This window comes from Giraffa tippelskirchi, chromosome 13, assembly GCF_054371585.1.
Source record: "Giraffa tippelskirchi isolate mGirTip1 chromosome 13, T2T-mGirTip1v1.2.pri, whole genome shotgun sequence".
In the NCBI taxonomy this organism is placed as follows: domain Eukaryota; kingdom Metazoa; phylum Chordata; class Mammalia; order Artiodactyla; family Giraffidae; genus Giraffa; species Giraffa tippelskirchi.
Window position 1 is genome coordinate 56,974,668 of NC_137287.1, and position 18,225 is coordinate 56,992,892.

General features: G+C 41.8%; 1 protein-coding gene across 6 annotated transcripts in view; it reads left to right on the forward strand.

Annotated features, from left to right (window-relative positions):
* The window catches only part of TAF3 (TATA-box binding protein associated factor 3), a 118,654-nt gene extending 101,900 nt beyond the window's left edge, over positions 1-16,754 (forward strand). For all 6 annotated transcript variants that reach the window (XM_081557234.1, XM_081557229.1, XM_081557230.1 and 3 more), the window contains exons 5-7: positions 11,507-11,762; positions 13,798-13,904; positions 14,843-16,754. In XM_081557234.1, the coding sequence (XP_081413360.1) occupies positions 11,507-11,762; positions 13,798-13,904; positions 14,843-14,957 (478 nt within the window). In that variant the 3' untranslated portion in view covers positions 14,958-16,754. The remainder of the gene's footprint in view (positions 1-11,506; positions 11,763-13,797; positions 13,905-14,842) is intronic.
* The last annotated feature ends 1,471 nt before the right edge of the window (positions 16,755-18,225 follow it).

The window sequence follows — 18,225 nt, forward strand, 5'->3', positions numbered from 1 at the left end:
AGCATAATCAGTAAAGAGGGGTTTTTTTGTTTGTTTTTTGGTTTTTTTAAATCTAAATCAGTGGTCAACAAGCTACAGCCATGGGCCAATCCATCCCACTGTGTGTTTTTTATGGCTCGGCTGAAAGAAATTAAAAGAAGAATAACAGTTTATGACACTTGAAAATTATATGAAATTAAAAGTAATCTTTTATTGTTGTAGCACAGGGATCATGGCTTATTCCTTGGCAGTAATGATGGAAAAGAGACGGTAGATTCATATAAACATGACTTTATGTAGTTTGTATTCACCTGGGGCTGTAATGATGCTCTTTTGAAGTAGAATTAATGAGTAGACTAGGACTCAAAGGGGGGTTTGAATAGTCTAGGGGGAGGAGTTGTTTATTTCTGAAGAACAGGCAGAGAGTAGAGTCTTTTGAAACCATAGGAAAAAGAAAACACTTTACAGGGTTCAAATTATACCCTCTTATTGGAAGATCTCTAGGACAATATTTAGTGTCTGAATCTTATATAAAGAAATGATGCCTCTGACCCGTGATCCAGGAAAGTGCTTTGAGGTTGGACTGTTTCCTCTCTTCTCTGTTATTGTTCCTGGAAGCCAGACAGAGGGCCCTTGTTTCCCTTGATTGAACGCTCCTGCTGAGTGTGGTTTGAGGGGTCTGTGGGGATCCAGTGCTGCCTCCTGATTGTGTTAAAGTTCAAGGTGACTCTCCAAGCACCTCAGATTCCTTTAATAGGTATCCCAGGAATGAGGACCCAGAGTTCCCCTTAGTCTGTATTGAAGAGGAAAGTAAAATACTGATCCTGAAGTTACAGTCTTAGCATCCGTAGCTTGTAGAGGTGGTGTGAATGGGAAGAAACAATGCATTCAAGTAAATCAATGAATAACTGAGTTTGGCCTAACAGCCAAGCTTTGCCTTGATGCCGAGAGAGCAGGTAGGTTTAGCTGGCCTGAGAGCAGCGCCTAACGTTGTATTGATCAGGTCAATATGGTTGCTGTTGAGGTCCCCCTGGACTTGGTGCCGGAAGGCACGGTGAGTGTACCTTGGGATTAGAGGCGCTATGGGCTGGCCAAGTGGCAGCACAGTCACCATGTTATTTGTTGTCCCAGTCTTATCATTTACTGAGTCACTTTATTTTGAGTAAGCCTAGGGAAACTGGGCTAACTTTTGGCATCCCGTACATTTAGTCATTTCTATGAAGGATGTAAACAGAACACAGTAGTGTAAGCAAGGGAGCATCTGAGGGGTGGGACTGCTTAGACAGGATTGTCAGAAGAGACATGCAGAGCATTAAATGTGTGGTTATATTTATAAAGCTCAAAATTCAATTAAAGGAGCATCTCATTTAAAAAGGCAACTTAAAGCACTGGTAAAGTATTAAGAGGAAAGGCCCTTGTATGTAAAGATTTGAGGGTAACAGTGGTGGTTGGGGGTTATGCAGTCTTCCCCTCCTCATGTTTCTCTTTAGGCTCTCCTCTTGCTGGCGCTGGGGAGGTGGGTCTGTCCTCTTCTCCATCTGTTCTGTGGCTCTTTTGGGGGCACGGGGCAGAGTGGCTGTCCTGCCAGCAATATCATTTGGTCTGGTTGGTGGGGCTGCTATATTGGAGAAGTTTGGAGCTGGTCCTGCTCTCAGGGCACTGCTGCCCTAGTTCAGAGAGCTCACCAGGGAGGGGTAATGAATTGGGCCCCTCCACACATCCACTAGCTTCCCAAGTGGCACTAGTGGTAAAGAACCCATCTGCCAATGCAGAAGACATAAGAGACACGGGTTCAGTCCCTGGGTCAGGAAGATCCCTTGCAGGAGGAAATGGCAACTCACTCTAGTACTCTTGCCTAGAGAATTCCAAGGACAGAGGAGCCTGGTGGGCTACAGTCCAGAGGGTCACAAGGAGTCGCATACGACTGAGCGACTTAGCGTACACACATCCAGTCATGCTCAGTCATTGTTCCAGGTAACACCCAATACTGTATTTGGTCAAGTGACCCAGAATCGTTCTTTGTCACTTTCATGAAAACAATATCATGGCCATTAATAATTCTAAGTTTTCTTTTGGCTGAGAGGACACAATAGATACTCTCTGTTACAAGTTTAATCCTTTTCCCAAAATGCGCACAATTTGCCAAAGTATTTTTCAGTGACTGCTTTGCTGCTGGCACCTGGAGTTTTCCTTCTGCTAACACTTTGTCACCATAGCCATGAGTATTACCAGATTTCTTACAATTCAGGAAATTGTTTTATTAATCAGACCTCTCTTAGCAGAGGTGCTAAAAATTGGATGCTTTCCTTTTCCTAGAAGTAATTCAGTTTTTTGTTGCAGTTTATAGAGTTTAGTTTATGCCTGGGAGGAGACTTCTTTTTTAAAAAATTTATTTATTTTTAATTAAAAGATAATTGCTTCACAATATTGTGTTGGTTTCTGCCATACATCAGCATGAATCAGCCAAATGTATACATATGTCCCCTTCCTCTTGAACGGAGGCTTCTTAATAGTTATAATTTCTAAATTATCTATATATACCATAAAAATGGAAGCTAAAACTTTTTGCTCATTAATCTTGAAAAATAAATGGTTACCCTTTAAAAATGTAAAATAAGTATAGATATTTGCTGTCTTTTCTGTGATCCAAACTTTTCTGATTAACTCTTTTTGACAGTACAACCAGAAATAGAGGATAACTGTACACAATTACAAAAATAACCATTTAAAATATTTTTAAAGAAAGTAAGCATTTTATGTTCTTATGTAACCAGATTTAACTGCAAGACATTTAATAGGTAAAATGTGTACAGTGGTATTTTAGAAAAATAATAGCAAATGATTTTTATTTCACTTTCTGCATATTTTCCTACACTTAAAATGTTGTTTATTCATATGTAGCTTTTTTCTAGTTTAAATAAATTTAAGAGTGACTTAGAGAACATAAAATAAAGATACTAGAAAATACTAGGAAACCAAGACCAAGGTGAGGAAAAAAGAAAATTTATACATCAGATATGATCACGACTTCCTAGCAATAAGGGCAGAGTGAGATACATTTTTTAAAAAGAAGGTACTCCTTAGTTTCTCAGGAGAGAGAACATTTTTCAAGATGCTAAATTTGAAATTTTATTTCCATAGGAACCTGAGGGCAAAATAGCCATCTTCCATAGCAGCTTTTACAGCAGATAAAAGTCATTTTTTACTTGACTGTTTCTTACACCAACCCCTAATCCAGCGGTGTGGCCTCAGAGCACACGCACTGCGGGTGCTTCGTAAAGAGTCCTCCCTTCTCCAGTTGAAACACTTCTCATGCTTTCTATTAGTCAGGACTCTGGGCGCAAGTAACAGAAACCCTAATCAAACTAGCTCAAACCATGGTTAAAGTGGTTTATTTGACTTTAGGCGAGGTGTGACTTTAACCAAGGTTCAAAAAGTGTCATTAAGACTCTGCTCACTTTCTTTTTCTCTGTCCTCTGTGTGGAGGCAGAGATGGTCCTGGTTGCTCTTGGCCAGTGTGGTTCTTTCTGTGCTCATAGGCTGAACTCCCCCAGCCCCCCACTTGACAGCACCCCTTTTTGGCTCCCATCCTGGAGCCAGCCCCAGTGGGAAGGCGTGGAGCCCTGTTGGAGAGGGCTGGTAGGTTCCAGAAGCAGAGAAGGGCACTGCCACTGGGATAAGGGGGGAGGGGCAGGCAGAAATGATGGATACGCTTTTCTTTTATGTAGAGAAACGCAGTCAAGTTCATGGTTTTATAAAAGCATGCTGAAGAGGCAGAGCAAGGGAGCTTGTTGTTTAAAAAAAAAAAAAAGATGATCCTTTAGAAATAAAGTTCAAGAACATTTCAGACCATCCTCCTGTCAGACTTGGAAGGCCTTTTGTTCTTCTACTTTTAATTTGTTTCCCTTGCAGTAAAACTGTCTGCTTTGATTAAAAAAAAAAAAAAAGATTGAAAAGTGATGATAGTGTTCTTTGTTTTGCCCTGGTTAACTTGCCACTGACACTGAAACATTACATAGGTATTTTGCCTGAATGAGAAGCTATCTAACAAGAACAGTGACCCCCCAAAAAATTAATAAATAAGAATAAAAATCTTAAGAATGACTGTGTTTAAAATCTATGGCAAATAACTTATTTTTAATGCTAGTGAAATATGGTACTGTGACAAATGAAATTTCCTAGCAGCTGAACAATGAGAACACAAATTGTGGGTGGTATCCATTATTCTTGCTACTTTTTGTACTTAAATTGATAAATTCAACAGACCCAAACCCATATATCTCAGTTATAATTCCAAGAGGAAGCAGGTCGTTAACATTTTTCCTACTCAGGTCTTCAGCCCTTTACTGATATTTTCCAGACTGGGAAGATCTTGACCTTCTTATAGCAGTCTTTCATTTTTACCCAGCTAAAGTTTAGATGAAATCCCCAAGTTTGATTTCTTCCCCTGATGCATGGTAGTTTGTGGACCATCACCAGAGATACAGTGTATCCAAGAGAAAAAAAAAATAGTATACTGTCAGAAAAACTGGCTTCAGGTTTTGGGAAATGTTTTTACTACCCAGTAAAACAAGTGGAAAGATTATAATCAAAGCAGTTCCATCTTACTTGTAAACAATTACAGCGGTCCTTACACGGATGCCACATTAGAAGACTGGGGAAAATTTACTGGATTCCATTCTAATGCAATTAGAGCTAATTTTGTTCTTTAAATGAATAAAAGGTCAGCTAGTAAATCTAGCTTATCTTGCGTCCAGACTTCAATAAATTGTTTTATTTAATTTGTTGTAAAAGATCTTATCCTTAATGGGTCTAGGTCTTACTTAGTTCACTTAGGTTTTAAAATATTTATGACCACCTTTTTAGATATGATTTGAATGATAGTTGGAAAGTTCCTCCCTGCCCCGTGTTATCAAGGCCCAGGATCACTAATTGAGTGAATATAGGAAGGTACTTAAGATTTGTTATCTAGAAAAAGCTGATGTGAACTTCCAGAATTTAAATGTTCTTTAACCTGTGACAGGCAGAGGTAATTTAGCTATATCATGGTAACCTTTTGGATACTGTCTTACCTATAATTTCCCCTAAAGATCAAACTACTTGCACTTCTAGTGTTTAAAGAGAATGTATACCTCCTGATGAGAACATTCTTATTATTACTGACAACAACACAGAAAATTTAAATCCTTTGCATCCTATCCTTCCTGTCATTTCATAGGGCTGGCTCAGATGGTAAAAAAATCTACCTGCCATGCAGGAGAGTTTTGATGTGGGTTTGATCCCTGGGTTGGGAAAATCCCCCTGGAGAAGGGAATGGCAACCCACTCCACAATTCTTGCCTGGAGAATCCCATGGACAGAGGAACCTGGCAGGCTACAGTCCATGGAGCTGGAAAGAGTCGAACACAGCTGAGCGACTGACACTTTCACTTCAATATTAAAATATTTCCGTAGGGACTTTAGAGGCACAGTGTAATGTTTCTTCCTCTCTGTCCCCACTGCGGCCTCCTTGTGAGATGAACACTTGTGTCCCTGCCCGACCTCTGTGACAGAGAACCCACACGGGTTGGGTTCAGGGACTCGTCGCTGTGGGGACTGACTGGCCGCATCACCCCTGTTTGGATTCACTCTTCCGGGTTCCAGAGCTGCACCTGTCCCCACGGCTTGGCCTTCAGCCTGGTCCAGGAAGGAGCCCAGGATCCCTCCTGACCTTCAGGATCCGTTCCTTCTCCATCCCCACCTTTCCTGGCCCTGCCCTCCCCCCCCCCAACCTCCTTTGTTACCTCCTCCCTTCTGTATCTTCTTCTCTTCCCTTCTCCTGTCTTCCCTTGGGTTCTGGCATCCTAACCCTCAAACACACACGCCCACCAGCCTCCCCTCCAGGTGAGGGAAAGGTCACGTAGATGCCTCTTCTCATTTTCACTTTTCAAAACATATTTCTTATATGGACTTTCTTCCAATTCCCTACCCCCCCCCCCCCAATTTTATTCCTAAACTCACCACATCCTAGTTTCTGCTCTGGAAACTTTCCTGAAGCTTCTCATTAAGATGATTAAATACATCCCGAGACAATGCCGCAGTCCTGAGACTTCATCCTTCCTGTTCTTACATCTTCCTGTTCAATACATTCTTCCTCCCAAGCCCTTTTTGAAAACCTCTAGTCCTTGTTTTTCATGACACGATGCTCTCTTTCCCCATCATTGCTTCTGTTTTTCTTGGATTACTTTCTCTTCTTGCCCTTGATCCACCACTCTGTTCTTTCTCCCTAAATTTTCTTTTTCGTTCTTTTCAAAGTTAGGCGATGATGATTCCCAAATCTTTCCTTCCAGCTCAGATTTCTCCCCAAGATGCAGCCTAGTCTGCCCAGTTACCTGCTAGAAAACCCAAGTGGGAGGACCAGGGACATTTCAAACGTGTGCTTAGAATTTTAATCAGTTACTTCTGCTTCTTTAGCCCACAAAGGTGGAAGTACATATATATGTGTGTATTTCTCTCTCTGGGCTTTGCTGCTGGCTCAGGGTAAAGAATCTGCCGGCCAAGCAAGAGATGTGGGTTTGATCCCTGGGTCAGGATGATCCCCTGGAGGAGGAAATGGCAAGCCACTCTAGTATTCTTACCAGGATAGTCCCATGGACAGAGGAGCCTGGTGGGCTACCATCCATGGAGTCACAAAAGAGACATGACTTAGCGACTAAACCCACAGCAACAACAACATACATCTTACATATGTAGCACAGGCTATAAATATGTATTTTTTCCATGCTATTTACAGAGGAAGGTAAAAGTTCATGTAAAGCATAATCATTTTGGATAAAGACACAACAGCTATTATCATAATATTTTAATATATTTTAAAGTAGTAGTGTTGGGTTTTCCAAGCACAACCCTCAGTCATCACTGAATATTACAACACTACAGTGAGACACAGATCTTAGTCAGAATCTTGTTCATTTTTCTAGTTCACTGAATATCGTCTTCCTGCTTTTTATGTTTTCATATAACTGGGATATTATTTAACTCTACAATGAATGAATGAACGAACGAATGAGTGCTTGCTCATCTTTTATGGTTAACTTGCATACTTTCATGTAAAAGCATCTCATCCTCCTCTGTACGCTCCAGGCCCAGAAAGTATTAAAAGTGAGGTTTTATCAGTGCCGACTGTTGAGTTTCATTTGGTTTGGCTTTTTCTTATTGAAGGCACCCTTTCTTTGCTGGAGAGAAGCAGAAGCTTTTCTAACATCACAAAGTCTTTTACAAATTCTGACTCCGGGGAATTTGGTTTTTTCCAAAAGAACCCTGGCCTTGTCCTGGACAACACCTTCATGGTCTTACATGTTTTAAAAGTTATTTTGCATATGAGAAATACTAATTTTGATTATCTACATAGTAAAACTGTCAGAAATACACTTGTACAAGTGGCAAATTTGGATCAGATGTTGTGTCTTCTCTTAGGAACATAGATATAAACAATCATAACAGAAGGTAGAAAGTGTGAAAGTCTATAAAGAGGTACATCTCAACTGAGCCAGATGTTCAAGTTGATTACTTCCAGCCCAGAGGGATCAGAAAAGACTTGGGTGGAGCTGAATTTGAGGAGAGTCTCAAGTGCTGTCCTGAAGTCACTGTGTGTGTGTGTGTGTGTGTGTGTGTGTGACTGGTTGTGTCACCAACAAGATATACATTGAGGTTCATTCTTTTCTGTTATTTTTTACTTGTAGGCAGTTTTATAACTTAAAGTTTCTGAATATGTAAGACATTTCCTTGCCTCCAAAGTTGAGACTGTATAATAAGATGTATTCAGAGAAATCTTGCTTTCCATCCTATCCCTCCGCTTTTATCCTCATGGCCCTACACCTTACCATTTTTGTTTCTTTTTTAAATTATCTTTTTGTCTATCTGAAATACTCTGAAAATACTGTGAAGAAATATACATTTTTATTTATCTAAGCACTCTTGTCCTTCTAGGCCATTTTACACATTTTGAACATCTGACAATAGAAGTCTAATCACTTGGGGATCTCCTTTGGAAAGGAACACTCTACAGTGGCTATATTTTCCTCTAATTACTTCATGCAATCTGTTTCATTTTTCAAATAGGTCATGCCTGAATTAAAAGATAAAATGTTTGCCACTTGGTATGTACTTGGGCTATGACAATATAAGATGATGTAAATATTCAAGAGGCAAGCCATGAGCTTGAGGAATTAACTCCATTTGCAGTTATGTGCTAATTATATGAGCACTCAGAGTTGAGCTGTAAGGATCAAGAAGAAGAAGAAGAAGAATGACTGATTTGAAGAATCAACATAACACCAATTCTCATAATTGTCTTTGGGTGTTTGTTCCTTTTGATCACATGTGAAATATGAAAATGACTGTGTTACAGTTCTTTGTTTTAAGTCCTGATGCTCTCAAATATAATTTCTCCTAAATTCTAGGTATTTATTTTTGTTCCTAATTGAGATTAATTAAATACTAATTAAATACTTGGTATATTAATTTTCTATTTCCACATAACTAATGACCCCAAAACTTAACAGCTAAAGCCATAAACAAGTATTACTTCCCAGTTTCCCATGGGTCATGAATTTGGGGTGGTTTTGACTCCAGGCTCTATCAAGCCACTGCCCTGGGCCTCGGTCACTGGAAGGCCTCCCCAGGGCTGGAGAATGGCCTGTGGGCTCACACGTGGCTGTGGGCAGGAGGCCCCACTGGCTGGTCATGCAGGCCTCTTCCTCAGGCAGATTCAGCATCCTCATGACTTAGCCTCTGGCTTCCCCAGAGCTCTTGATCCGAAAGAGAGCAAGGCAGAAGCTGCAGTGTCTCTCATGACCTAGCTAGCAGCCCCCCAAGTCAGAGCCCACCCAGGCTGCGAGGAGACTACCCCAGGGCGGGAGGGGCCGCTGGAGGCAGCCTGCCACTCTTGGGCCTAGTATTTCTGGGACTTTTAAAAGAAAAGTAAGAAAGCAAAACTGTGATGTCTTATAACCACTGATGCAACAATGCTAGTACGACAACTACACTAATACACAGTGAAAGCTCAGTGGTCTCTTTTTGGTAAGGAGGGGTTAGTTTACAGTACACCATGGGAATCTGTTTCATGTGTGTCTCAAAAGATGCACAGAATTGCTAAGATTGATCAGAGATTTAAATCTGAAGAAGAGAAGCAAATTGTAGCTTTATCAAAGTGAGTTTTCTCCAAAACATCGAACAACTTCCCTGTTGAAAAATTGATGTAAAATTCACAGAGGCACTTACAGTAGTTTTTACCTATTGCATCATTTTGTTGCCATTTAAAAATGGGTCTTGGCTTCTAAGGGCGAGTAAGTGAGCCATTGTGAGGGAACTTGTGAACTTCGAGCAGTGAGTAGCCTGTCATTCGGACTTGGATGATTCTGATGGCCGGCCTCACAGTGTTTGCACACAATTGCTGACTAGTGAGCATCTTTAAACTCCTCCTGGTAGAGTTACAGGGGCGGGAAGAACAGAGAAGGCTATGTCTGAAAGTAGGAAACAACAAAGGTTCACGGTGAAGACCAGTGGGAACCCAAAATTATTTTTATGATGATCAAATTAGGTTGAGGGATGACAGTTTGTCTTACAACTGAGGAGAAATTATATCATGTGATACCGTTATCTATTTTTTTGATAGTGTTCAAAATTAAAGCAATAATAAAAGAATTGTTTTTAAAACTCTACCTCCAGTTACCTCAAAAGTAACAGAGCAGCTGAAATCAACAATAGCTTTCAAATCCTTGTCAGTTTTCTTGTGGATTTCAAAAGAGTTGGGAAAGGCAAGTCCCTTTAGAGCCTACATAACACCAGTCTGTATGCGGATCAGGAAGCAACAGTTAGAACTGGACATGAAGCAACAGACTGATTCCAAATAGGGAAAGGAATACATCAAGGCTGTATATTGTCACCCTCCTTATTTAACTGATATGCAGAGTACATCATGAGAAACACTGGGCTGGAAGAAGCACAAGCTGGAATCAAGATTGCCAGGAGAAATATCAATAACCTCAGATATGCAGATGACACCACCCTTATGGCAGAAAGCAAAGAAGAACTAAAGAACCTCTTGATGAAAGTGAAAGAGGAGAGTGAAAAAGTTGACTTAAAACTCAATATTCAGAAAACTAAGATCATAGCATCTGGTCCCATCAGTTCATGGCAAATAGATGGGGAAACAGTGGAAAAAGTGAGACATTTTATTTTCTTGGGCTCCAAAATCACTGCAGATGGTGACTGCAGCCATGAAATTAAAAGACTCTTGCTTCTTGGAAGAAGGTTATGACCAACCTAGAGTGCATATTAAAAAGCAGAGACATTACTTTGCCAACAAAGGTCTGTCTAGTCAAAGCTATGGTTTTTCCAGTAGTCATGTATGGATGTGAGAGTTGGACTATCAAGAAAGCTGAGTGCCGAAGAATTGATGCTTTTGAACTGTGGTGTTGGAGAAGGCTGTTGAGAGTCCCTTGGACTTCAAGGAGATCCAACCAATCCATCCTAAAGGAAATCAGTCCTGAATATTCATTGGAAGGACTGATGCTGAAGCTGAAACTCCAGTACTTTGGCCACCTAATGCGAAGAACTGACTCATTTGAAAAGACCCTAATGCTGGGAAAGATTGAAAGCGAGAGGAGAAGGGGACAACAGAAGATGAGATGGTTGGATGGCATCACCAACTCAATGGACATGAGTTTGAGTAAACTCCAGGAGTTGGTGATGGACAGGGAGGCCTGGCGTGCTGCAGTCCATGGGATCACAAAGAGTTGGACACAACTGAGCGACTGAACTGAACTGAATACCAGTCTGATCTCCTAGAAGCAAAACACTAGTACATATTTTGTCTCATCAACACTGAGTACCCACTTTAGTGTTTTTTCTTTTGCTACTCAGAAAATTTGAATGAGAAATATATATATATCAATACATACCATATTTAAAGGAGTAATTAATTGAACTAGAGTAATTCAGTTGAATTGGAGGAATAAGCATTTGGAAGGATTATCTTTATTATGAGTTATTTTCATGAAAGTGCCATTTCTCTAAATTGGAAAATAAGCAGATTTGCTCAGGTAGGTATTTCTGAGACCTCAGGTGCTGCCCCATAAACTGGTCAGCAGTCTGTTTACATCCGTTGGCTTCACTGCTAATGCTAAACCATTTTCATGTGTACCATTCACAAGCCTTGAAGGTAAGGGAGACACTAGATCCAAACTGTCCTCTTCAGTAAAAAGAAATGATAATTATGTGACATGACGTGATAAAGGTATTAGCGGAAGCCACAGCAGTAATCAGATTGGAGCCCCTGTCTGTTTCCCGCTGCCCAGCCTCTCTCCCTGTCCTGATTGTGGAGAAGCAGCCTGGGCAAGAGCCTTGCAGCCTGAGCTCTGCCTCTGTCTGCACTCTCCAAGAAGTCTTTCGCTGCTAGAAGAACCAAGTGATTGTGCCATCGTGTTTGTAGCTACCTGGCTTGCCTTAACTGTGTGTTTTGATTCTTCCTGTTCTTTTGTTGACAGTGTCATCAGCAAAGTGGTCCCAGCCCCCGAGGCTAAGCCAGCGCCTTCTCTGAACAGACCCAAGACGCCGCCACCCGCCCCAGCCCCCACCCCGGCCCCCATGCACGTCACCCCTGCCCCGGTGCCTTTGCCCCTCCTGGCCCCTGCCAGCGCACCCCTCGCCGGGATGCCCGCCCCGGCCCCTGCTGCTTCGGGAGCCGCCAGCTCCAAAGCCCCCGTCCGCAGTGTGGTCACGGAGACGGTCAGCACTTACGTGGTGAGCTGCTTTCTGTTTGGGGGAGTATTTAAGAAAAAGTCACTTAAGAGCTCACTCTTTGCTCATGAAAATGTTTCCAATTAAAAAAGCAGTGTCAGATGTATCATCATTGAAGTTCAGAAGCAATTCTTCAGGACTGGAAAGGCATGTTCATTGCATTTTCAAGCTTTTGGCTGAAAAGTATTGTGTTAGGATGTTTGCATAGTTAGTCTCCATAAATAATGTCAGAGCATTGTTTTTGTTACTCATCACTGTTTTGGAATATGACTATATATATATACACACACACACATAAACATATATACAGCACAATCATTGTATAAATAGAGAGGTGAATAGTGACAGTCAAACTCCTCATTGACTTTCTTGATCAAGCAGTGATTCACTTCAGAGAATAATTAGCGTGATGTGTACACGTCTCATGGGCCAGCCGCTCTTTCTGAGCAGGAACACTAATTATAGTATCTCACTGGCTGAGGTCCAGAACATATTTTGTTGCTGCCCGATCTATGACACTGGAACTGTCACTGACATTCCTTCAGCTCCAGGCTCCCCATTTCTAACCTACCCAAGCATTGTTTTAGGAGGATGAAACCAAGAAAGGTGTTTTCAAAAGAGCCTAGTAAACTGCGAAGGGCTGGGCGCTATAGATTTCTCATGTCGCAGGGTCACGGCCTCCTAATTTCAAGAATCAGCAGCAGGACTGGGCATGCATGGCAGCTTCAGGGCACAGGGTACTGGGCTGGCCTTCACCCCAGACAGCTGGCACAGGCCGACTGGTGGTCTCTCTGCTTAAAACTGGAGACTAGGACCGAGTCAGGGATGTGGCTGCCCACAGATTTGTCCAGGAAGCCTTCACAGCCTTGTCTGCTCTTGCAGAGACTTTCCAGAGTGGCAGACCTTAAAATAGAATTCCATGAGTTAGAGTGAACCGTCTCTGCTCCCGATACACCCATCACACACACACAAAAAACCATTTCTCTCCTGCACATCCAGTCAGTGTTGTATCTGAACATACCAGGAGAGACTACAGCTTGCAAAATCAACTGAATGAAATTATATGCTATATGATCAGCAAAGCTTTAAAAAATTAACTCTTAGTTATTGCTGGCTTTCAAAGCCTGTCATAGAATTGTCTCTTCCAGATTGGTCTTGTTCATGTGGAATTTGAGGAGGTGGTTCAGTTGGGAATGCTTCTTATTTAGAACTGCTAAGTTAAGTCCAGAGCGCAGCATGTTTGTTGCAAAATAACATGAAAACGCGTGGCTCTTTGGCCTCCTGCGTCCCTTATTTCACTTGCCCTTTAGTTGATTGTACTTTGCTGAAAATGTCATAAAGGGAATGGAAAGTTACTTAGTAACAACTCTTTTATATCCTTGATCTTATCAGCCAGTTCAGGAGGAGGGTTTGGCTAATAAGTAATAAGGCGATATATGCACATAGGCCGTATTTATTAATTCCAGACCTGTGAATGCCATGAAGGGAACAACACAGAGTTGAGCTAGGTGGCTTTCAGAAGTATCAGGCATTACTAGTCATTCAGAACCTCTGTGTTTCAGTATTTTTTTAGATAAAGGTGACTGTAGGTCACATTGCTCACAGAAATGATTATCAAATGTTTTGTTTTTATGACTTTCAAAAGACAGTTTAAAATAGTCATTTAGAAATGTCTTGGGAGTTCCCTGATGGCCTAGTGATTAAGACTCAGCACTTTCATTGCCAGGGCCCAGGATCAATCCCTGGTCAGGGAACTAAGTTCTTGCAAGCCATGCAACGTGGCAAAAAAAAAAGTAGAAGAAAGGTCTTATCATTGAACTCTTAGTAGCATTTTTTTTTTCCATATGATTCCAGGATAGTGAGGACCATGATCACAGCTTTAATAAATTGTTAGCTCCTGGGTTTTTCTGTCTCTTCATTTAGTCTGTCAGTTTATTAGCTCCACAGTATGTAGTAATCCTTATCATGCCCTTTTTGGGATTTCTTTTTTCTCAATGCCTCTCTGGTTTCATTCCCCACCCCCCGAACCCCACCCCAGATCCGAGACGAGTGGGGAAACCAGATCTGGATCTGTCCTGGCTGCAACAAGCCCGACGATGGGAGCCCCATGATAGGCTGTGACGAATGTGACGACTGGTACCACTGGTGAGTCCCCTGTGGGGCACCTGGGGAGAGGCTCAGGACACGCATGGCCCCGGCCTGTGCAGGCTCTTTGCCCAGGGCAGCTCGTCTCCCAGGAGGAGCATCTGGAGCAGAATCCCTGTGCCAAGAGAATGGTGTTCGTATTGTTTGCAAAAATTAGTCTTTAGACTGTGGCTCTTCAGCCTAAATTCTGAATGTGTCACTTAGCTCACGTATTCTTTAGAAAAGGAAAAGGAGATACAGGGGGTTGGTTCCCTTCCCTTTCTTGTCAGTCATTTTCTGTAGCAGCTGCAGCGACACTGAGGGAACCCCATAAACATTGCCATAAAGTGCAGAAGTAAAGGGACAGCTTGAGTGGTTTCCACAGCTCTTCAGTGCCTTCCCCAAACTGAAGGAACAGCATCAGAATGCATGCAAACAGTCTTGCTGTTTTATCTTGAAAATATCAAATATGAAAAGATAGGAATCCACTTAGCCACGTGCTATACGATATCTCTGAGATAAAAACAAAGCCCTGGCTCAGAAGAATTAGACTATTTCTGGCTGAAAGGATGAATGAGCTAATTAATGTCTCCAGCAGGGCCCGCGGAAGGGGCTCGTGTAAGGTGATCACCCACACACCCAACAGGAGTGCAGCAGCATCCGGCCGCCAGAGCTGGTGACTTGGGTGTCTGGTAAATGCACCGTGAAAGTGAAAGTTGCTCAGTCATGTCCAACTCTTTGTGACCCCATGGACTATACAGTCCATGGAATTCTCCAGGCCAGAATACTGGAGCGGGTAGCCTTTCCCTCTTCCAGGGGATCTTCCCAACCCAGGGATCGAACCCATAAACCTAACAGATTATTGAATGATGTGAAATTCCTGAAAAACGTAGGACAAGAAGATGTGTGTCGCTGAAGCCTGTTTGTCTGAAGCCTCCTTTCACTTGGTTCCCGTATAGGCCCTGCGTGGGGATCATGGCTGCGCCCCCAGAAGAGATGCAGTGGTTCTGCCCCAAGTGCTCCAACAGGAAGAAGGATAAAAAGCACAAGAAGCGGAAGCACCGGGCGCACTGATGCCTGGAGCGGGGCATGCCCCCGCCCACCCCCCACCGCATCGCCCCAGACGATGAGCCCGCAGGACTGAGGACAGAACACACGCCCCCCACCCCAGGGACTTTGCGAGGGCCCCCGGCCGAGGGCCACGTGGTCACCCCTGGAGAAAAACTCATGCAGGGGGGGCCTTGCCTCCGTTTCCTATTACCAGTGACAAGTATTATTAATAAAAAGACTATAATCTTTCCTCTCCATTTTCCTCAGTTCTCTCCAGGGCCTTTTCCTTAAGGTGTTAGCTGAGAAGATGGCGTGTGGCCCACCCTGACCGCGCCCGAGGGTGACGTGGGTCGGCTGTATGTGTCTCCAGCCTCCTCCCCTCTGTAGTCAGATAATCATAATCACATGAAAGAAAACTCCAGGGGGAGTGTCAGTAAATATTTTTGTGATGAAAAATATATGAAGCTTCCCCCACCCCACCCCCTGTTTTTAGTACTAACATGTAAAATGTTCAGGCTTTTTGTGAAATACCTTATATTTTTTAAGAAAAAGGTTTCTATCATGTCCTATTGGGTCTTGTGCAAATTGTTTTTGTTGACTGTCTCACTTGTTCTCTCTCTCTGTCTTCCCGACTTTGCCCTTTCCTCCAAACTGCTGGTGGTCTTCTCATGGCTTACCCATCTCATCAGCTTGTATGACAACTCTGCACACCAGGAGATCTCCCCTAATGTAAATAATAAATATTTATGAAGTAGTTATTTTTAAAATTTTTTTATCGTGTTTAATTCTGGCTTTCTGTGAAACGCTCTGCAATTTCAGCCACGTCTGTAATTACTGCTGTACATAAGCAAAGAAGGCTGGAAAAAAAAGAGCCATAGTAAGTTCAAAGTTACCTACCTTGAGCTGAACCCTCGCAGAACACTGGGGGGAGGACCTGAGCAGTTGGAAGGAAAACAAGGCAATTTAAATCTGTGGCTTATGATTTGAAATTGTTTTGTTATCTCTTCTATTTCTGTAAATTTCTTTGACTTCCTTTTGTTTCAAAGGACATGTAGATTCCCCGAAAGTAAAAAAAAAAAAAAAAAAAAAATACTGTAGCATTTTGTGTTTATATTGTTTTATTTCTGCAAATCTGTTCATTGATATTGTGGTTTAAGGCTGAAATGAAGTATATTATGCAATTTTTTTTTAAAGAAAACTCATCAAATTTCAGGGTATCACAAAACTTTATTATATTACTATACTGCCCACTATTTATTATATGTTAATAGATGTCTGAGAGATAAACCAAATATTTTATTTTTAATGTAAAACATCAAATTTAATTTTATTAGCATATTTTAGCAACTTTGGAATAAATATGGACTTTTACTTGATTTTGAAATAATCCCACCTTGGGCCAGTGTAATGGATATCTTGAATGCTAGAATATGGGCTTTGAACCTAATGCAAATATATTAATAGAAATTGTGATTTTTTTTAAATGCCAAGTAAATTGATATTAGTGTATGAGTTAATCATATTTTAAAACATATTATGTGGTTAGAGAAATGAGGTTTTCTGCCGTGAATGTTAAATTGCAGATCAGTGTCACCCTCTCGAGTGCAGTATTTCATTGCCCTCCTTGTTCTAGAAGCCAACATTTTTCTGTGCCTACAAAGAAAGCATCTATGTTGAGATACGTGGTTTTGTTCTATTAATTTGAGATCATCCTAAATACTTTATACAATATTTTCACATGCACAGAATCTACCCCATTAGTGCTTTTTGGAGAGGGATGAGGGTGGGGAAGTGCAAAATAAAGGATTATTGGCTATTTCATAGTTTGCTTTTCCATTTTCTTTACTTAGGATTTAGTTCCTCAAGGCATGGTCAGTGGATCTGACCTTGCCACATCTAAGTGAGCTGGTCACGCCACTGAAATCAGAACGCAGGTGCCGATATAGAACTTTCCCCCAGTCCCGCTGTCTGAGAGACCTCAGCCCACAGGACACTGAAGGAATTTCAATCAGTTCGTTGTCTTTTGCTATTTCATGGTTGCTTTCCTAAATCCAGTTCATGATTTTATAAATGGCCTTTGCAATAATAAAACCAAAGAATCATTTTCAGGGGGCCGAAGAGCTCGGGGGATTAGTAATGGAATACAGAGCCTTTCACCTCTGGGTCAGTGAGCTGAATCCAGTCCAGGTCACCAGAGACTCGGAGTTGTTACCGTCTTCTGACTGTTCAGCGGCCTGTGTGAAATGGGCTGGTGGTCTCTCTCTCTACCGGATGGCTAGCCGTACACCAACCGTACACCAACCAAAAGGGGTCCAAGAAACTGCAAAAGGAAATGTGGATTAGAGAATAAAACGCGGGTGTTCCGAAGCAGAGTTAGAAAGCTGGGCTGAATCACCCCACATAAAGTTGCACTGAAGAAAAAGAGTTTTACAGACGTCACGAAGAGGATGGAGATGAATTCACTCACCCTAATGTAGTTGAACTAAATAGGGACATGAAAAGCCTGTGTTGGACAAGAGGAGGAATGGTTATGTTGGGGAAGATGATGGTTTTAATCAGGAGAAAATCTTGAGGGGACCCATGCAATAGAAAGAGAATGGGTTTTGGGGGGTTTTTTTGACTGGAAAATTCAGGGCATTTTTTTGGTCTTTTTTAAAAAAAACTTTTTATTTTGTATTGGGGCAGAGCTGATTAACAATGTTGTGGTAGCTTCAGGTGTACAGCAAACGGACTCAGCCATACATATACATGTATCCATTCTCCCCCAAGCTTCCTCCCATCCGGGCTGCCACATAACATTAAGCAGAGTCCCCTGTGCTTTACAGTAAGTCCTTGTTGGTTATTCACTTTCAACACAGCAGTGTGTACATGTCCATCCCAAACTCCCTAACTGGCCCTTCTTCCCTCCCCACCCTCCACAACCATAGGCTCATTCTCTAAGTCTGTGAGTCTCTTTCTGTTTTGTAAGTTCATTTGTATCATTTCTTTTTAGAGTCCATATATAAGGGATGTCATATGATATTTCTCCCTCTCTGTTTGACTTACTTGACTCAGTATGACACTCTCTAGGTCCATGCATGTTGCTGCAAATGACATTATTTCATTCTTTTTAATGGCTAAGTAGTATTCCATTTCATATATATATATATATATATATATATATATATACACACCACATCTTCTTTATCCATTCATCTACTGATGGACATTTAGGTTGCTTCCATGTCTTGGCTATTGTAAACAGTGCTGTATTGAACACTGGGGTGCACGTATCCTTTCGGATCATGTTTTT